At 39.7% G+C, this 22,385-nt stretch overlaps 1 protein-coding gene across 2 annotated transcripts; it reads right to left on the bottom strand.

Annotated features, from left to right (window-relative positions):
* Positions 1-1,430: 1,430 nt before the first annotated feature.
* On the bottom strand, positions 1,431-11,211 carry LOC106074740 (uncharacterized). 2 transcript variants are annotated; one of them, XR_008779947.1, is made up of 3 exons: positions 11,129-11,211; positions 8,450-8,609; positions 1,431-2,066 (listed from the first exon to the last, which is right to left on the bottom strand). XR_008779947.1 is itself a non-coding variant. In XM_013235575.2 (2 exons), the coding sequence occupies exons 1-2, from the start codon at positions 8,573-8,575 to the stop codon at positions 1,863-1,865; spliced, it is 330 nt and encodes a 109-aa protein (XP_013091029.2). In that variant the 5' UTR covers positions 8,576-8,609; the 3' UTR covers positions 1,431-1,862. The 2 variants fall into 2 exon arrangements, 1 of the variants encoding a protein (XP_013091029.2); XM_013235575.2 differs by lacking the exon at positions 11,129-11,211.
* Positions 11,212-22,385: the final 11,174 nt, after the last annotated feature.

Below are 22,385 nucleotides of genomic sequence, written 5' to 3'. Positions count from 1 at the left end.
CCTAATGCTTATAGATCTATATAGGCATATCTGTCGATTTAGACTAAGATCTCAATAATAAGTCTTAAGACTATAAAAAGGCTGTACTTGATGTCCCTGCAGTTAAAAAATTATTGTTTGCCGCTAATGAATTGATTAAAACCACTAAATATTGACCTAACTCACTAATCAGATTCCACAATAAACAGAAATTAAACACCTCCACATGGTTCACACAAAAATTCGTAACAACCCAATTCATAATATTACATAGAACATTTTAGAATACTGCTACTTTCAGTTGCAAATATTTACTCCCATAATTTCTACCAGCATCTTACTTTACCCTTTTCAAATGCAGACAGACTAAATAGTTGTTAACTGCATCATTTTTTTTTGTTAATAATCAAAGTAATTGATATCACATGACCAGATAACAGAGATGTGCGTTTCAACCCTGACCACATGTTGAAAAGTTGTACAAATTTTAATTAAACTTTTTAGTAACTAAATAAAATAATAATTAAACTACGATTTTAACTAAACTTTTTTTTCTAGTTAAACAATGGCCTTAATTAATTTTTTTTAGTTAAACTAAACTAACTTTTTAGTTAACTTTTGCCCATCACTATTAATAAGACTCCTTTATCGTTCACTGCTTTAAAATAACATTGAAACCATAAATAGTTACTATACAATCTTCTATTTTCATAAGCACCTTACAAGCAGTGTGTTCGCTTGTAGGAGGCTTGAGCCGTGAGTTCGAATTTAGGTTGTTTCTCCCACTCCCCATTTTTATTTTATAATTATCTTATGTTATATAATACAGACGTTACTTCAAAAAATAAGATGATTACGTCCTACGCGTGATGCATTTAGTCATGCATGTTAACCAATGAATTAAATTCTGCCAAGTCACTGGTTTTCCTGGCTAGCTCAGGCAACCCATTCCATGCTCTAATAGCACTAGGGAAGAAGGAGTATTTGTACAAATTTGTCTTAGCATATGGGACGAGGAATGTGCCTTTATCTTTGTGTCTTTCTGAGTATTTTATTAAATTTTGTTTTAGTATTTGAAGATTATTGTTCAGTGTTTTATGTATAATTGCTACTTTACTTTTGAGTCGTCTGTCCTGAAGGCTTTCTAAATTTAGTGATTTTACTAAAGGTGTTACTCTAGTCAAATGTGAATATTCGTTTGTTATGAATCTCACTGCTCTATTTTGTGTCCGTTCCAGTTTCTTAATGTTTTTTTGAGTTGAGGGGTCCCTAACGGAGGATGCATATTCTATTATTGGCCTAAATTGCTTTTTTAATTGCTTTTAAAAGGTGATTACGGTAAAGTTTACCCAGATTTCCCTTTCTTTCTCCCTCCCCTCTCCAATTTTCCCAACTGGTCTAGATAAGATTTTTTTAAATGTAATAAAATATATGTACACATTCAAATAAAATTTAAAGATTTATACTCTTTATTTTCTTACGTAGGAGAAATCCTTTGCAGAGATTAAATAACAAAAAAACAAAAAAAAATAACTTATTTGAATAAGCAATTGAAAAAACAAGTGCTTATAAAAGAAAACTGACTAGGAATACACTTTATTTTTAATAATAAACTTAGTTTTGATTTGATGTGTCTTCTATTGGCCATTAGCAAAAAAATATCATTTTAAACTAAAAATTACAATTGAAATACAATTTTTCTAGCAAATCTTTACAACGTAATAGTATGATTTTTAAATATTATTCAGCTAATGAAACAAGTTAATAAAATGATTTTTTTAAAAATAAAATAAAAAGAATTACAGCACATGTAACATAAATTAAAAATAATAATTACTTATAAATAAAGGAAAAATCCGATTGAAGTGCCTTAAAATAAATGTTTATCTGCCAGCGAGTATTAGTCCAATCGTGCCTGCAACGTTTCCTACGAATTGGGCAATTTGTCCTAATACACTCCAGAAATCTCTACTTTTTCTTAAGATTTCTACGTTGGAACGTCGACTTGAAGGTGAAGAAAGGTAATCCTTTAATGATTGGTCGCTGATATCTTCCGAGCTCTCTCCAGCCTCAAGCTCTTTGGCTACCTGTTGAGTTGTACCAAAAAATATCAGACAAAAGTGAAAATTTATTGTTTCATATTTTAACATACTTAAGCTTTTTAATAAAATAACATGTTACTTCAAAATGTAGAATAATGAAACTTGACCTTACAGTAGTGGACGTCGATGTTGACTTCTGGGAAGACCTAGCCCTAGACCACTGTTATGGAGTTTGTGTGTGTGTGTATGTGTTTCTATGGTGACGGTGAGAAGAAGTTTGCAATTGGTTGCTGTTGACGGGCGTTGACTTGTAGCGCCAAACTGCTAGTAGACAGCTGAACCGCTGTAGGCGTATTATATTGTTATAAACATGGTGGTGGCACAGATGGAGGTAGTGGTGTGAGTGTAGTCAGCCGACGCAAATCGCCCCAGACGAGCGGTCAACCGTGACGAGTTACGACGGTCAGCCAAGTCGAGTGTCAACAGGACGGTTCGGGAAGAATCGCCGTCGTGAACAGAGCTCAGGGGCGTCACGAGGGATGTAGTCATGTGACGAAGCTAGAAACGTCGAGCGATGTTCCGTCCGGTTCTAGAAGGCCAATAGGGACTCTATATAAAGAGCGGAGGTGTCGCAGTCAAGACGGTTCAGAAAGCGGGTTCACGACAGGAGTTCAGAACACGGTCGACTACAGCACAGTTCAACGGTGTGGTTCTGTACGGAGCATTACGACGGTTCAGTGCGGAGTACTGTAAAGTACAGTTGAGACGACTGGCGTCTTGATCTTGGTCTGTGATCGAGTCCGACACAACGAGCCCAGTGTGTGAAGTCAGTCCTGAACTGTTGAACCCAGTGCAAGCCCGGAACGAGACGGAGAGGCCAGTGCAAGAGTTGATACGGCGGTACGGTGTTATCGGAGAGATATTTGTACAGTCTTGTGTTACGTGCTGCCAATTGTACAATATTGGCTGTTATTTATTCAACTATTAAAGTGTTACGTTACTCTGGAGCCCTGAGTTGTCAAGTTCTTTACGTTGGTGGTGTATGGTGCAGTTTGCAGAGAGCCTGGATAGTGAGATTCGTAACAATAGCTTAACTTATATTGAATTGAAATAATTAGAGACAAAGATTGCTATGGATAGTGTTGACGGTCTGTTTTGTAGATAATTATAGATTCTAGATGTTGATGTTGCATGCAAGTTCGTTGAAGACACAACAACAGAATAACAATGAATATATTTGAGAACGCAGGCTAATAACTTCCAACAATTTAATAAACAATAAAAAGGGCACAGTCCTCTGTCGTCGCTAGCCTAGCGTCGTCCTCTAAGGCGTCTTGTCCGTTACTCTTCTAGTTCGTAGTCCTTCTCTTTAATTACTCCTCACATCACTTAGGAAAAACCAGATTAAACCTCAACTTCTACGCGTCGTGTGTCATTATAGTAGCGACAACTCATTCAGCTCTGTTTCTGAAGAAGGGTGAACCAAACGCATAATGGCTGTTTCCTCTACTACCAAAGCAAAAACCAACTGAAACCTGCATTGTGTGTGACTAGGAATGTCAATGCTAAATAAGACTCTACAGTCACAGGATAATGTGCTCCACGAGTTGAACAGTTGACAGATCAGGCTTTTACGCTCGCCTAATTTTGAAAGGTTTAAAAATAGTCTTATATTCTCCCTTAGTTAGTCCCGCCTCTTTGAAGAAATGTGCACTTTCATATCTGTCATATATTAATACCATTTTTGAATTTTGATATAAACTCTGTGTCCATTTTTATATTTTCAGACTTAATTTTCTGCTCAAAGATTCCTGTTGTTACAGATGTAGGTCATTGCATTCTTGGAGAAAAGACGACTTTTGTTAAAAAGGTGGTTAAGACACAGTTGATTAGCAGATCCTACAGAAAGGTTTCTTTATAATTGATTAATATGCATATAGTCTTTCATATAATTGTTACGTAGGTCTGAAATATAAACTTTACATCAACATAAGTCTTAGATTTAATCTTTACATCAATATAAGTCTTAGATATAATCTTTACATCAACATACAGTCTTAGATATAATATTTGCATCTAAATAACTTTTATATTTTATCTTTACCTTTACCTATCCCTTAGTCTGTTAGACAGTTGGGGCACCAAGCAAGACTCGTCGATCGTCTTTCTCCTTGTCCTTTGCCCTGTTTAGAACCTCTTTCAGTGGCAGGCCCGTCCATTCTTTATGATGTCCTCTCATCGCTTTCTCTATCTACCTCTTCTTCTTTTTCCTGGTACTGTTCCCCGAAGGAAGGTCTTTCGAGCCCCGAAGATCTTGTAATATGGCCATAGGTTTTAAGCTTAAGTTTTTCACAATGGTTAGCAGGTCATCATGGGGTCCTATAGCTGCAGTAACCCTGTTTCTATCTCTTGGTTTGTGATGCGGTCTTTGAAGTGATACCAAGGATCTTTCTGTAGCCTCTCAATTCCATTGCAAGGATCCTTCTTTTTAGCTCTGCAGTCAGCGTCCAAGACTCACAAGCATATAAAAATGTGGCAATGACCAGGGAGCGCATGTCTGATTTTGGTGTCGAAGGCTAAGCCTTTGTCTTTCCATATTATTTTAAGTTTTGAAAGGGCTGCCGTGGACTGTGCTATTTGGGCCAATAGTTCGGGTTTCGTTCCCTCATCTGAGACAATGACTCCGAGGTATTTAAAGCTGCTAACACTAGTCAACTTTTCGCCTCCAAAACTGATGCCTCTTTTAAAGCCCTGTTGGCTATTGGTCATAATTTTTTTTCTGCATTGATTTGCATACCATATGGTGCGTTAGTCTTGTCAATGCGCATCACCAAGTCAGCTAGTTCTTCTTCTGTCCCTGCTGGCCATCAATGTCATCTGCGAAGCGCAAGTTAGTAATTCTTCTTCCTCCAATGCTTACAGTACCTTCATAGACCTCGAGAGCATATATATATATATATACATTGTAAAAGTAAAAATAATGTCCCCCTTTAAGATCTCGCGATCTACGGAGTTGATGTAAGGGTCATCTGTTTCTGTGCCCACGATTAATGAGGGTGTCACTTGGCCAGCACAATGACCAATTGCCTTTACTACTTTTCCCTAACTTATAATAGCTTGGGGGACTTAGAGGCGCCCTAACGATCCCGAAAGGAAAAAAATCCAACTCTTTACCGAGATTCGAAACCATGACCCGAAGTTCGGAACTAAGCGCTCTAGCTCTCAGCCACAACACCTCATTCGTTACACTTCACATTTAAATACTCTAGTTCCCTTTTAATTCATATCAACTATACACAGGGCTTATCTTCTCATAGACTATTACAATCTACCCGTATATTCTGTATGAACTCGAAATATATTCGTTACAACTAATTGATAGAATAATTTTGGTCAATTGATTCATGTTTTGATACAGGCAATAAATAATAATTTAAACTTTAATCTTGAGCTGAGAATGGGAAGTGATAGAAATAACATATGCAATATTTGTACTACACAGACAGAGCACAATTTTATTTTTTACGTGTATGTAGTATTAATAGAAAATAATAATTAATAAAAAAAAACAATGGAGGCTGTAGCTATAAAAGATAATTTAGTTATGCATATATGAATATATCTACATTGTACCCTATTAATTTTCGAAATATCATTATCACTTTTGTCGCATAGAGTAAGTAGATATTACTATTCAATAACAATTTTAACATATTTGAAGAGGAGCATAATGAGACATAGCGTGAAGATAATTATAACACACATTTAAGTCGTGATTCATTCTCAGTACAGCTTAGGGCAGGCATGTCAATCTCTGTGTTCTCGGGCAACCTCAAGAATTATCAAACTGATATTAAAAAAATTATAAAGCTTTTTACAGTAACCACTAATTCAAAAGTTAAATATTTACTGTAAAATATTGGGAAGCTTGGTCAAGAGGCGAAGTGAACTTTAACTTGGCTTGTCTTGGCTACCTAGAAGGGGGCTCAAGGTTTGACACCCGACTCGGGCGCCTAAAGGCAGCACGGAAAACCAACTCCTAGATACCCCCCCCCCACTGGCCCACAAATAAGATTGGACCAAAGTAGCGCTCTATAAGAGCTATAATAATTTAAAAAAAAAATAAAACACACTTATATGCAAACCTTTGGAAACAAATAAATAACAGAAAATTATTTATTTTAATCACACCATAAAGAAGACAATATATTAGGGCCACACTTGTAGAAACATTATCAGGATTAATAATTCAATAGTATCTTATTTTAGTGTACATTCACTTTGTTCAGTACTTTCTGCGGTCACAAGACAATTTAATTTCCCAGAACGATGAATAACCAGTAGCTACAACGGGTACTGATACTAAACTAATCGAGGACAAAAATATATCGTTTTAACTCTTTCTCTCCGTAATTATTTTCCACGTTCCGACCGAACTCTTCATTCTGCTCATTTATATGTTTGTTTACCCTGTTATGATTAAACTTGAAAAAACTTTTTTGCTTGTTATCAGAAAATTTTTTATTTGGTATAGAGTTAAAGAGAATGCATACTCGTTTTATGTAACACAAAGTGAAGTTTATAAAATCAAAAGTTAATTTCATTCAACGAGGTAAACACAACAATGGTATCGTCAATTAGGAGAGAAAGAGTTAAGAAAGATGGGAATTAAATTATGTCTGCACATCAGCATCAAATAAGATTCACTGCTTAATATCTAATTCAGCGGTTCTCAACCTTTTAAACTCGGCGACCCCTTTTTACAATCCACCATTCTGCCGCGACCCCACCCCCCAACACACACATACAGCAATAGAAGAGTAGACTATAAAAAATCCACATTTTCGATGGTCTTAGGCGACCCCTGGCCAATAGTCAATCGACCCCCAAGGGGGTCGCGACCCACAGGTTGAGAACCCCTGAACTAATTTCTGCATTTGAGTGCCCAAAGAGTACCAATTCAAACGACATCAAAAAAGGCCTATAATGCTTGCACTTGGAAAATGGGGGATGACGAGCTATTTGAATTAAAAAATAGTTTAAATAGGAAACAAACAGCATTTGATAACCAGAACAACACAGCGAGTCTGTAGTGAAAGCCAGCTACATTTTTGTCTATTTTCATTGCAGCTATAGAAAATGATTTAGTGAAGGTGATTTTAAGCTGCAGTAGTAATTTATCCGGATAAGGTGAAAGCATTCAAAGAAAAACATTTAACAAGGAACAGTGTGGCAGATAGAATAAATGATATGTCAGTCTTAGGGAAAGAGCTTCTTCAAAAGGGTCATGACTTACAGTTTGACCCATTTAACCAAACCACTGTCCGTAGGTCAGTCACCAATCAGATAATAAAAAACCAGCCTTTAGTCCAGGCTCACAATGAACCTTAACTTCATATTAAGCAGGTCTTTGAATATTAAAGAATATTAACAATGTATCATTAATAATATCCACGTATTGCAGTCCAATAAAACAACAACGTCGTCAACACTGTACGCCCGTCGTCAACACTGTACGCCCGTCGTCAACACTGTACGCCCGTCGTCAACACTGTACGCCCGTCGTCAACACTGTACGCCCGTCGTCAACACTGTACGCCCGCCGTCGGGCAACGCTGTACGCCCGCCGTCAACACTGTACGCCCGTCGTCAACACTGTACGCCCGTCGTCAACACTGTACGCCCGTCGTCAACACTGTACGCCCGTCGTCAACACTGTACGCCCGTCGTCAACACTGTACGCCCGTCGTCAACACTGTACGCCCGTCGTCAACACTGTACGCCCGTCGTCAACACTGTACGCCCGTCGTCAACACTGTACGCCCGCCGTCAACACTGTACGCCCGTCGTCAACACTGTACGCCCGTCGTCAACACTGTACGCCCGTCGTCAACACTGTACGCCCGCATGCGCCTGTTATAAAAAAAAGCGAAGATTATGGTTGTTGATAGTTTTGTATTTCATAGCTTCCTATGTTCATGCTGCAAATATTGAAATCTACCATTTTTCACGGTTTACCAGCCTGCCCAATTGGTGGACATTTCTGGGGTCACATCTGACTTAATCTGAGTTTGTGTAAAAACTTATTGTGTGTATGTGTGTCGTGTATCTGTTTGTAATATTGTTAAATACATTTTTTTCTTTGGCCTAATAGATTCAATGGGATCTCTTTGTTATAAAATTAAACTGTACAATTTCTTCCCTGTATGACCCGCGGACTAGGTAAATAATATCTAGCTATCTCATTGCAATTGTAGGTCAACAGTTTGAGAATCAACAAACAAATCTGTTCAACACTCCGTGTAAAAATACAATTCTCTTTTATTCTTGTTAATATTATGTTTAAACGAAGACTTTTTTTTTACACCTCTTTTCAACGAACATTTATAGTTATCACTTCTTTTTAACAAATTATTTTTTAAGCTTACCTCTTTAAATGCTTCAATCGCCACAGCAAGTTTTTGTTCGAAATCTTCATTCGTCGACGGAGCCTGCTCTTGGCTCATCACAACAGCACAGCCAATTAGAACTAACAAACACAGGTGACTCAACATGGCGACCTTTTTTTTTTAATGTATGGGTCTGTTGCTTAAAAAAAATAAAACTACGAATCTAAAATTTTAAATAGCTTTCAAATATTATACGTTTTACAATATAAAAATTATAAGAAAATCTATCTATCTATATAAATAATTATATATACTATTCACCCGTCACTAAATAGCAGGGTTGGACTTAAGCCATTGTGACCAAGAAGTCATGGAAAGATGTGTCTTTATTTTCTGCAAGTCGGACTAGAGTTACCCCACGTAACTAGAGAGGCGAAATAAAAATAGTATGTGTGGGGAAGAGAACAAATAATCTACTCTGTATTCACCCATCACTTATTAGCAGGGCCAACTTTACCATTGTGGTGCCCTACTTTGAGCTGTAAGCGTGACGACGGACGAGGAACTCCCCTTTAGAAAAAAGCTGGTGCCAACGTCTAAGAGTGGAAATAGGCTAAAAACGAGAGCTAACACGGCCTCTTCCAGGCTACCTTAGGTGAGCTTTAAGTTTTATTTCACAAATATCACGGTGACGCAGTACAAAAAGTCCGCCCCACAATTCCACGAGGGGGACTGCCTTAACGTAGCCGCTGAATTGGCGGTTTTCTCAAGGTTGTTGTGGCGGTTACAGAACTGGAATATGAGAAAATTCTCCCCTACCAAACACAGCTAACGGTTGCTAAAAGTGATCGGGTCTTTTTATCGTTGGCTGTGTGCTATGTAAATGTCACGGCCAATACGGATAGCTTTAGGTTCGATGGTATCTTTTAACTCTTAGACAGGACAGGAAGTTAAGAATTCTTGGTCACGCCTGACCATCGAAAGAAATCCTTTCCAATGATCAAAGAAATAATGGCACCTTCGGTGTAGAAAGGATTGGCGTTTCGATCGTTTTATAGTGCTCGTGGAACCTTTTACCTTTTATAGAGGGCGACTAGAAAAACGGAGGCAGTATGGCTCAGTACGATTTCGTTCCTGTATAGTGAAGTTGTTATAGAGTCAGACGTTTTGAGCTAACAATTGTATACAGTAGTCGGTAAATAGTTTGTTAATAACAATTAATGTATTTGAACCCCTCCCCCCCCCCCGTTATTACATTCTTTAAGTTGGTTGTAGCTCTTATTTCTTCACTTTAGAAACGAATGAGAACGAGACAGTCTTATGTTTAATTCAATCTTCTCTTCAATGACCGCAGCATATTCGTAATTGACAGTATATCTGTGTAAAAAAAAAACACACGTTTCATTATTATTCTCATTAACTTTTGAGATTATCGAAGGATTACCCATTAAACCTTCTAGTCCGCTGAAGTATAAAATTACATTGAAACTTCTTGTGGGCTCAATGAGTCAGGCTTCACAACAACAGATGTGATTAAATCGATTGAGGTGGGGGGGGGGGGGGGGTTCCAGACTGAGGAATCGTTTTAGAGCCATCTCTATTTACTGATCTCAGTGTAAAATTCTTTCCTGTGGCCAAGGGTCAAGGGTCAGAGGTCAGGGATTTGATTCATGTTTCACAATTTTTTTTTCTAAAAAATATTTTCTTTTAGTCTCGTACGAGGCCCCCACCAATAGCAGGCTCTAAAAAGCTGCCTAGTTTGCCTTTGCCCTAACGCCGGCCCTGCAAGCAAGCTCCACCTCTAACGGATACTCCTTGAGGTTCTTCGAAGTGTAGACATAACTGGGATGAAATAGTTACTAGTTGTTTATGTTTGTGTAACGTCGTGAGAATGTGTTCACATTTCACAACATTGATTTAGTGTGCTACTGTTCAAGTCTCTTTCGTCAGTTCATGAGTCGTTCTAGTTTAATAAAGCCTTGATTTAGGTTACTAAGACTAAGACTAAGACTGCTTTATTGATCCTTACGGAAATTTTCTTTTCTCATATAAAGACAACACAACAGAAAAATACACATAAATACAACAGACAACATAAAGAGTTCATTCAGCGACTACACACAGATATCTTGGTGCATTTCATGTTCCCTGATCAATGAGTGGCAGTGATAGAGTCTAACCGAGTGAAATACGAACGAGTTTTTGTACCGCTCCGTTCTTGTTTTGATTGACAGCAGTCGCCCACTTCGCGACGACCTGACGCAGTTCTGATGGAGCAGTTGGCCGTTGTCTTCCATGATTTTTTCGATTTTTCTTAGGCATTTTTGTTCAAAAAGTTCCTTTAAATGTGGTAATGTTGTGAGTGTAATTTTGGATGCTTTTTAAATGATGTTTTCTAGACGTCACAGCAGTTTACTCTTCAGTGTTTCTCTATTTCTTATTTAAAAAATATTTGAATGTTGAGGAGACAGCTCTTTGAAACAACTACCAGAGAATCTAGTATTAAAGATTTGTTAACTATGTGCAGTCAATTAATACAATAGGCATATCCGTATAATGTAGTTCTATATCGAGAAACTAATTTGAATAAGAAACAAATAAATAACTATAGAACTTCTAAGGTTTGGTAACTTATTTTTACATAGTTATAGAGATAACTTATACTTACAAAAGCGTTTTACCTTACAATAAGATATGTAACTTTGCAGTTGTACTTACCAAAGCAATAGAAACAAGTCTAAAGTGTAAACTTTATCTGGAATACAATTTATAGGCTTAACATGTCAAGCAAAAAAAAATTAAAATACAAAAAGGATTTACTTTCAGTGATTAGTTTTGATCAAACAGTGTGATTTAATTTAGATCGCAATGATAGAGAGGATTGTATTACCTTTGCTTAATTTGATGACATAACATTCTGTGACCTTTGCAATTGTTTTCTTTTAATGATATGCCTGCGGAAATGTGTTCCACATGTTAAGTAACCTTATACAGTAGGCCTAATTATTTGAATTTGTGATAGTTGGATGGTAGCTTCTGTATGAATATCTATATCTTTATATCGATGAATATATATATTTATTATGTATGTGAGTATTATGTATGTATGTACGTGTGTAAATCTCTCTCTCTCTCTCTCTCTCTCTCTCTCACTGTGTATATAAACGGTGATATAAACATATAGATATATATTTGTTTTTATTTATTTCTGTATTATCTTAGCCCTCTTTTAGTCTGATCCGAAATCAAATTTTGTTGTTGCAAAAAAAAACAACAAATAATTACATTTTATACAACGATTTAATCCCCAAAGGAATAAAAGAACTCCTGTGTCTATTTATTTTTTGTGATCGTTGTCTTATGTTTGCTATATGATGAAAGAAATGTTAAAATCACGAAGAAGATGGTGCTTTTTATGCTCAAAATTCTTTATAGTTTTTTTTTTTCCTGTGCTGTTTGTTAGTTGCCTGTGTTCTTACTAGCAGCAATTTAGAATTTAATAAAATTTATTTTTCTTTTTTTTTATCATGCTCAGATTGCCATATCCAGCACTCATAATAAATAAATTAATGAATGCTACAATTTAATAAATATTGATAAAATGTTACAAACGACTATTGTTACATAAAAAGAAAAGAATCGACGCAGGATATTGTTTACCAATCACTAAACGTTGGTAGCACTGTACGATCAACAAACTAAAACAGAACAAAAAACCAGATATAGCTTTATGAGGAAAAGCTGTGATTAGGCCGAGTGGTAACACTATTAACTATACACAGCAGGACACTAATCACAGCAGAACAATAATCACAGCAGGAGACTAAAAACAGCAGGATGCTAATCCTATCTGTCACCATTCACTTAAAAGTCATTTATCCGAGAAAGGCTTGGCGGCACAGGTTTTGTAGCAATGGGTGAGGGGTGGATATATATATATATATATATAGTTCGACCATCGTGGTTCGATGATGACCACTTTTATCATCCAGGGGGATTAGGGCTTTGCACTGGGGTTTTGTGCCTCCTCCTGTGGCTGGTGAGTACTATGTGAGCCCGGAATGTTTGGATGCACACTGGGCAGGTTATTCCAGCTGGAGATAGTGTCATTGGCCTTGCTTTTCTTCTCTTGCGTTTTTCTTCTGCCAGCGTTGTTCTCTTTTCCGCATCAATTTGTGCACCATTTTTCACAGCGCAACGTCATAATGCTCTGTCATGTGCCTCTGACTCCCAGATGGCTGGGTCAATGCTGAACGCTTTCGGAAAAGCTTTAATGATGTCTCTAAAGCGTTTTTATTGTCCACCATGTGAACCCTTTCCATCCCTAAATTGGCCATACAGGAGTCATTTAGGGATGCAACAGTCTTCTATTCTATAAGCGTGTCCTAACCAGCTGGGACTGCATCAGGATTGTCTAAGTGTATCTGCCATTTTTTTTCAACATTTAGTTATGAGATTCCCAAGACTGAAACTAGTTTGTCCCCCCCCCGCCCCCAAATAGCTAGGTGGTCTTGGGAAATAGGGATCCGGGACCTGGCATCAAGAGATATATTGAAATCTGAGAAGTTTAAATGTATTTTCCTGGTATCTTTAGCTCAATTTTCATCCTAGTAAAAAAAGGCGAGTACAGGTCGATATGGGGAAATGGAAGTGAAAATGTGAGGAACAAATGATGCGCATGTAGCGTAAATACATACATACTTCTCTTTTTGGAGTTATATTCATATGATCGTCTTTATGTCTCTCATATCTGTATGTGCGTTCGATTTGGATACGCAAAAGACATTTAAAATCATTAGTGAGCAACTCTAATAGGGTGCACATTATTATGAATATATTAATAAACAACGAGTATGACTGAGATGGCACAAAACAAACAAAAGTTAAGTATTTTAAAAAATATTTAAAAAAAAAACAACTTTCTTATACTGTGCAAAATTGCATCAATTATTTTGAATCATTCATGTTATTCATTTTGAATAGATCTAGACTAACAGTTATAAATGTTTACGATTTGAAATATTTTCATTAAATGTTTTTGTTAAGTGCAACTTTTATGCTCATAATATGCTCCGTGCTCTATAGTTTAAATCACTTTTACGGACCAGAATAGTTGAGGGGTATTTGGGAGAAGGTTTAGTTGCTGCCCTTTCAAAAGCCAATACAAAAACAAAAAAAAATTGTACTTGACTGGTGAAGGTATAAGCTCAATTAACTTATAAGTCGAAACTTTGGAGTAAGTTTGAAAAAAAGCAACAGATAACTGTACAAGAATCTTCTTTTTTCATAAACAGCTCCCTAGAAGAGTTGTTAGTATGTCGGCATATAAAAGTTTGAGCCATGAGTTTGATTTCGGGTAATTTTTCACACTTTTATTCGTTAATGCTTTTAAAACGCGATCACTGTAAAAGTCGACCATGTCCCATTCTTTCTTTCCATCCTCCCCGATTTATCCAGCTGGTCCAGACCAAATGATAGGATCACAGCATATTGAGAAAACAAACACCATTGGTAAAAATATGTCCAATCACACTGATTAATTGTTATTGGTCTAGATCAATTCTACCAATTTTACGATATGACTAATCCAAACTATTTGATACAATTACATTTCGTATAGGATTTAGGACTATTTTCGAATTATTTTTTTTCTTTAGTAGTTAACACGCTAAGGAGCATGAAGGGAAAAAAATGAGTTTCGTTTTGTAAAATGTTTCTTTCCATCTTATTCTCTCTGTCCTTTCTTTCTCTCTCTCTCACTTTCTCTCTCTCTCTCACTTTTTCTCTCTCTCTCCCACTTTCTCTCTCTCTCCCACTTTCTCTCTCTCTCCCACTTTCTCTCTCTCTCCCACTTTCTCTCTCTCTCCCACTTTCTCTCTCTCTCTCCCACTTTCTCTCTGTCTCCCACTTTCTCTCTCTCTCCCACTTTCTCTCTCTCTCCCACTTTCTCTCTCTCTCCCACTTTCTCTCTCTCTACCACTTTCTCTCTCTCTCCCACTTTCTCTCTCTCACACTTTCTCTCTCTCTCTCACTTTCTCTCTCTCTCCCACGTTCTCTCTCTCCCACTTTCTTTCTCTCTCCCACTTTCTCTCTCTCTCTCCCACTTTCTCTCTCTCCCATTTTTTTCTCTCTCACTTTGTCTCTCTCCCACTTTCTTTCTCTCTCCCACTTTCTCTCTCTCTCCCACGTTCTCTCTCTCCCACTTTCTTTCTCTCTCCCACTTTCTCTCTCTCTCCCACTTTCTCTATCTCCCACTTTCTTTCTCTCTCCCACTTTCTCTCTCTCTCCCACTTTCTTTCTCTCCCACGTTCTCTCTCTCCCACTTTCTTTCTCCCTCCCACTTTCTCTCTCTCACACTTTCTCTCTCTCTCCCACTTTCTCTCTCTTTATATAAATATATATATATATCTTCCTGTTCTGTCTCTTTTCTTCTCTTCCTTATTTTTTCTGTGTTTTTTTTTTCATTCTTCTACTTCTTCTTCCCTAACCCTTCTCATTGTTTCACTCTTTAATCTTTGTTTCTCTTTATCTTCTAACTCTCACAGTATATACATTTCTTTCTGTATCTCCCTTTCTCACTCAGTCTCTCTATAAATAGCGCATTCTTTCTCTGTCTCTCTTTCTAGATGAAACTCACACCATTTTTCCTCTCTTTATGTTCATCAGTCTTGTTCATATCTGAATGTGAATGTTATCTTATAGTTTAATTATATATATATATATATATATATATATATATATATATATATATATATATATGTATGTATATATATGTATATATATATATACTGTTACATACTCTCCTAATCAGGCCTTCTGTAAACACTGATAAACACAACACATCAACACATCAAGAACTTGACAACAAGGCTCCAAATAATCTGGTACTTTAATAATGCTCAATTAAAACAGCCAATATGACACAATTGGCAACACAATAAACTACCACTACCGTACTGAACTCTACTGTCTCTAATTCTTCCTGGACTCGTACATTCACTTCAGGACTCCACCAGGACCGACTTCATGGCAGACTAACAGTCCCGGTCTACTCGCTGTCCTGTCTTGAACTGCACTGCCTTACACACTTTGTGTCTCTGTTACACGCAGGCTTATCATCAGATGACCATGACAGTGGTTATATTTGCGTGCAAAGTTCATGCCAATACTGTCCCTTGCCCTTCGATATAGCACACTAAACTGTATTGCTGTCCTTTGTCACAAATGTCAGCTGATCACACACAGTTAACCCTATTGCGTTGCTAATAGGGTTATAACACTATATATATTTATATATGGCTTTTCTTCGAGTCCAAATATTAATGAGTAATACATTATTTCCGTTGAATACGCAGCCCCCAGCTGTGACCTACATATTTCACCACATCCAGGACAAACATAACCATTGTCCACCGGTGGTCTTTAAAGACCAGCTTAGGCGCCAACTTGCCTTAGCTGAAACAGAAAAGAGTACCTAGAGTACCTGGTTGCAGGCGGCTTCAGAACGAAACAGCTGGAAATCACTTGCAAAGGCCGCGGGATACACACATGAGATCAAAAGAAATTACGCTGCCGGGGACAAACTTAGTCGGCTAAAAGAAAATCTTTAACTGACCAATCGTATTCGGTCTGTTTGACTTACAAAAAACATGCCAGCAGCTCGTGTAAGCTCGACCTAAACCTCGTGCTCATTTTGTAATAGATCACAATGTTAACACTACAATTAATAACTTGCAGAGGTAGCGTAAAACAAGTGATGAAAGTACCGATCTTTTGAATGCTGCTGCCGAAGTACAGCTCCATTTGTCCTCCTAGAACCGAAAGCACTAAACACTGGGGCAAAAGAAAAGCTAAGCAAACAAGGGAGACTATCATTAAAAGTTTGGTCATTTTTCTCTCTTTCTGTCCGTCATACTTGTTTACGTCCGACTGTGAAATAGATTTCCTCCATCGGGAACGAGTCCTCATTCTTATGAAAATGATTGTTGAGCAGACGACAAGAGTTAAAAAGTTGAGGTAAGGCAGAAACATGTTTGAAACGAAATTTTGCGTGGACACTACGTTGTAGCTGGCGTTGGTGAAAACCAAAGTTAAAAATGTTCGGTTCATTTCCGGTAAAAACATCCAATCAATGTACACGGTTTGAATTGTGGGATACACGAATATAAGAGGACAGAGCAACATGGACACGTTGGCAATAACGATGACCTTTCTCGTAAAAATCAGTTTGACACTTAAGGGCATGGTCACTGACACGCATCTCTCGAGAGACGCCAAGGCGATGATCATGGCGCTGGTTTTGATGAAGTATTGGTGCACACATAAAGCCAAGAACCCAAACAAAGTTTTTCTATATACCAGATTTTTCAGCTCAATCAACGGGTTGTAATTAATGATGTATGCCTGGAAGGCCAACAGAGCGCCGATGTCGCTGACTGCAAGAGCTGCTAACGTGATATTGACTCCATCTTGAAAACCTTGCCTGACAAACACAAGAATATTCAGGATGTTGGATGTGATGCCGAATACGCAAACGGGCTGAGAAAACACAATAAGATTTGTTAGGATCGCAAACTGTGTTAATCTTGTGAGATACTCTAAGAATAAATTGGACTCAGCCGTGAAACTAACGCCCTGGGTTAAATTTGCGTGTGACATTCTTCAATCCCTTTAAAATAAATCCCTTGGCGCTCTCATACTGTTTTAAAACTACTATTTAATATTTTGAATTGTCTGTCTGCTTCAATAAACACGACTCAAACTATGTAACTCTACGGGTATTTATGTGATTTATTGAACCTTAGAAGAGTAGCTTATGTTTACGATTTGCTGGCTGAAAAGACCAGACCATGTTATTATTAAATCTATGATTTAAAAAAAAACTATTGTTCCGATTAATATTAAGTTTCCCTTGAAAGTAAATAACAGTGAGGTTTTGTAAAGCCTGTTTTGTTATCTTCAAGAGTCTATCATATTTCACCATCATTCTAAGCATACCAATTATTTCTAAACGCTAAATGTTTTGAGTTTAATGTTTATCTATTTCTGTACAATAATAGATGTCAGCTTTAGATAATTATAGAAATGCACACATGGGCGTTCCCAAAACCAATCGTTATATTTTTTTAATAGTTATATATTACCGTGGCCCGCGGGTCTCGATTTGCGTATCACTGATATATTCAGTAATATAATGTGTTAGAAACATTAAACGAAATAATAATGTTATAAGTAAAGCGAATGCGTCAATGTAAAAATATTATAAATGGAGCTATTACAATATCTAATCGACCTATAACCCTTTTGTAAATCAAAACATTGGGTTATATTAATCTATATATATATATAATTTTGGATAGACCCATATTATGGAGAAATAGTTTTTAAAACATGTATGTGAATCTACATCTACAGTTTAAAAACTATGAATGCCAAATTAATAAAATTTATTGCGATGAAATATATTTATAAATGAAAAAAAATTAAATTCCAATTAAATATTTTTTGATCTTTTGATTTTTTGCTCCGTCCAGAGCAGGGGTGTGTAAGCTGTTAGATATTGTGAGTGTTTGTTTATTTTATTAATTGCGAGTGGTGAATGCTTTTAGCAGGGGATTTTTAAGGGGGGACAATAAGATTTCCTAGTGGTCAGTCTAGCCAGTTGGAGAGCTGACCTGGTCTGAGTAGGGTGTTGGTAATTGTTGTCAGTTGTATTGCCTAGATTAAGGAGATATTATTTCTGCCATGTGTGTGTACTGAATATTTGGGGTAATGCTATGTTGTGTCATGATACCCTTAATTAATCTATTATTGAATCTCGTCTAGGCGCCTGGAATATTTAATTTGGGCACTTTTAAATACTCTTACTATTGATCATGGGCGTAGCCGGGTGGAAGGGGGAGGGGTTCAACCCTCCCCCAAAATGAAATCCCCCTCAACGGAGTTTAGTGACTGATCTTTTGCTTTAATTTTGTTTATTTTAGGTGAAATTTTAATGCTAATCCATCATTTGCCCTAGCACAGCCAATGGGGTTTTGAGTTTGAAACCCCCTACCAGGGGGTTTTGAGTTTGAAACCCCAAACCAAGGGATTTTGAGCTTGAAACCCCATACCAGGGGGTTTTGAATTTAAAACCACTTACTGAGATGAACTCCAATTGGTGACAAGGCAGGGAGACCTAGGTCTCCCGTAGTGCCCTGGTAAGGAACTCTGCTGTTTGGCGTAGTGTCTCGTAGCTTCCATACAAATTTAGTAAACCACTAGATACGTCCTCCCGCAGCTCGCGGAGCTGCGGACACTCTTGCAAGACGTGCGCCACCGTCTCTTCTGATTCCCCACAGTGTCGGCAACGGGCATCAAAATTTGGCCGGAACCGGGCGAAGTACGCACCTATGGGGCAGTGTCCCGTACGCCACTGCGCTATTGTTGTTTGTTCCGACCTTTTTAGCCTCCACCACGGGTCCTCTCGATTTGGGCGGCGCATGTGCTGCCAGACTCCCCTGGCAGTGTTGGAGTCATCCCAGGATTTCAACCACTTTTCATGTACCCACTCTCGTATTATTGTCGTAGCCTGTTGGAACGTACTTGGCGATTCGAAAGCGGGCACGGCCAGCGCTCCTTCTCGTGCTAGAGCATCAGCCACGGCATTGCCCCTCACGCCGCAGTGCGAGGGCACCCACTGCATAACGATGACAGCTCCAATAAGCAGGCGGATGTTATTTGCGGCGCCTAATGCCTCTTCCACCAATTTGGACTTTCCCCCGAAGCCAGCCATGGCTTGGAGGCAGGACTGGGAATCGGTAACCATTACAACGGTAGTCGCAACGGTTATCTTTTCGCGCAGTTTTTGGAGCACGTGTTTTAGGGTATTCGTAATCGCCGTTAATTCAGCATCAAAGCTACATGCGGCGAGGCCGCATGTGCCTGATAGCTTTTCAGGGTCCAGGTCTGGGTAACAGATATAGGCCCCATACCCAGCTCTTACGGGGTCCTTCATGACCGACCCGTCTGTGTAACAGTATATGGCATCGGCCGGGTAGGTCTTTAGTGTTTCCAATGCCATTTTTCGAAGTAGGTCCGGGTGTGTGTGTCTTTTTGTGGCCCCCTCCAACCCATGTATAGTGAAATTTATGGGAGGGATGGGCTGTCTCCTCCAGGGCGGGCACGTGCTTATCCGTCTAATTGGGACCCGGTCAGTGGAGAGGCCAGCTTGTGCACTCAAATTTGTTGCGCAGTGCATAAATGAGGTCCGTTTAATCCTATGTTTTTCTCTCCAATGACTGACTAAAGTGTGGGTCGGGAGCCCTGGTTCGCCCCTTTTGTAGCGTTCCAGGGCAGTTAGCACGGCGCGCTCTCTCCTCAGGCTGAGAGGAGCCACGTTGGACATAATTTCTGCAGCGGAGGTTGGGCTCGTTCTATAGGTGCCGCAAATGAATCGGAGAGCCTGGGCCTGTACACGGTCGAGTGATTCGAGGGCTGTCTTGCTTGCGTACACCTGCACGGGCAGGCTGTACTCAATTTGGGACCTGACAGCCCCTGTATACAGTGTGCGGAGCGTGTCAGCTCGGGCGCCCCACTTGGTACTGGCTAGCTTTCTGAGTAACCCCAACTTCTCCGAGGCCTTTCGTTCAACATCCTGGATGTGCAAGTGCATTGAGAGCTTCCTATCTAGTGTGACTCCTAGATATTTTGGCGTGTTTTCACGTTGGAGTCGCAGCCCACCGAGTTGGAGCTCGAATGGGGCCCCAAGAATGTCGATTCCCAGGCTGAACAGGCTCCAGGTCGTTTTGGCAACGTTTATCTGAATCTGCCATTTTGAACAATACGAGGAGATGGTTTGGAGGTCGGCTTGTAATGCTGCCTGAAGTTGGTCAGCTTTCTTCCCGGTTGACCAGAGGACAATATCGTCAGCATATAGCAGTTTGCGACACCGGAGTGAGCTGGGCAAATCATTAAGATAGGCCATGAAAAGGATACATGAGAGGGCGGATCCCTGGGGTAACCCTCTTATAGGGGTGTTTTCCCCACTTAGAGAGTACTGGAACTGTGTTCGTGTTTTCCTCTCCGTTAGGAACTGTTTTATCCAGTTGTAGGTCCGCCCGCGTACGCCCATGGCTCTAAGTTTAAGATAGAGGCCTTGCTTCCACACCCGTTCATATGCCTGTTTTAGGTCAATAAACACTGCGTATGTGCTCTCGGACCTCTGGAACCCGTCGGCCACCTCCTGCATGAAAATCGTGACCTGGTCGATCGGGCTCAAGCCTGCCCTAAAGCCAGCCTGCTCTGGCGCTAGGATACCGGCACTCTCAAAGCTCCACACGAGTCGCTCGCTGACCATCCGTTCTACTATCTTACCGATAGTGGAGGTCAGGGATATGGGTCTGTAGGACTCCACGTTAGTCGCGTCTTTGCCCTTTTTTAGTATTGGAACAATGGTAGCACAGCGCCAGGCCCTGGGTAGTCTGGACTCTACCCAGGTCCGATTCGCAAACTCAAGGAGTTTGTCTTTCGCAATACCCCCGAGGTGTTTTACCATCTCGGGAGTAACCTTGTCTGGCCCCGGAGCCTTTCTGTTTTTACACTTAGCTATCGCTCTGTCCAGCTCAGCACGGCAGAAGGGCGCGTTGCACGTGTCCAGGTCTTCCAACCCATCCGACTCCCTCTCGAGTCTCTTACGCTCCTTGTTGAGGGCTATAGACGTGGCAGACTTCTTTTCGGACTTGCTTATAGAAGCGAAATATTTGTTAAGCAAGTCGGCCATTTTTTGATCTTTTGCCACTCGATCCCCACTGGGTGACAATAATGGGGTGGCTGTACGCGCCGAATCTTTGGCCTCAAGATTACGAAGAAGACGCCAGGCTTTGGAAGTATCCCGAAGATCCATCCCGGCACAGGCATCCCTCCAGTGGTCCGCCCGTACACGTTGGGCCACCTCGCTGGCCTTCCGGCATAATGCGTTAAACTCCCTGCGGCATTCGGGAGTCCCCTTTTTTGTGCTCTGCGCCTCGCCCGTTTCCTGGCCCTGACTATTCGATCTAATTCTCGGGACCAGGCGGGTCTATGCCTTATGCCGGGATAGGTCCGCGGGATATGCTTCCTAGCCGCACCCAAAATCGCTGCAGTGATTTCGCCGTATTTTGTGTCGACTGTCCCTTCCTCCATCGCGATACTCGACAGGGCGGAGTCGACAGCCGCCCCGTATGCTGGCCAGTCAGCCTTAGTGTAGCTCCATTTCTTGGGCCGTTTAGTGGCTACACCCCTGGCCTCTGAGAGGGCAATAGTAATTTCTATGGGTTTATGATCGCTTCCGACATCCTCAAGCACTTTAATTATGGTTTTCCCCTCAAGATCAGCAGAGATTAGTGTTAAGTCAGGTCTCGAGAGAGACCCGTTGCCAGTGTGTAGGAGAGTTGGCGGGCTATGTTTGTTCTGCAAGCAGAATAGGTTTGTAGTGTTTAGGATTTCATGGACTTTTTGGCCCGAGGAGTCGGTTGCGTCATAGCCCCATGCAGGAGATTTCGCATTTACGTCCCCAGCTAATAGAGTTTTAGTTAAGATGTTCTTATTGCCGAGGTTAATGGCAAGTTCATGTTTAGGCGGGTTATAACAGTTGATTACCGTGAGTTTTCTTCCAGCTATGAAAATATCTAGCGAGATGGCGTCGGTACGCCCGCTTTGAGGGCCAGGATTTTGAGAAACTATCATGCCGTTTCTTACATATGTGATTATTCCACGGCACTCATCGCACTTACATTTATAAGCCGTATAGCCGCTGATGTGGCTACTTCGTTTCTTGCCTACAAGAGTCTCCTGCAATAGTGCGATATCTATTGCCCTCTCATGGAGGAGTTTCGTGAGCTCTAATATCTTAGGTACTAGACCACAGATATTGAGCTGAAGTACTTTTATCTGGCTAAGTCTATCGCTCCCTAAGGTTTTAGGACTGGTAGCGACAGACCGTTGTAATGGTTGGTGA

This window comes from Biomphalaria glabrata, chromosome 9 (assembly GCF_947242115.1).
Source record: "Biomphalaria glabrata chromosome 9, xgBioGlab47.1, whole genome shotgun sequence".
In the NCBI taxonomy this organism is placed as follows: Eukaryota; Metazoa; Mollusca; class Gastropoda; family Planorbidae; genus Biomphalaria; species Biomphalaria glabrata.
Note: the sequence above shows the minus strand (reverse complement) of the source record. Positions and strands in the feature narration are given on the sequence as shown.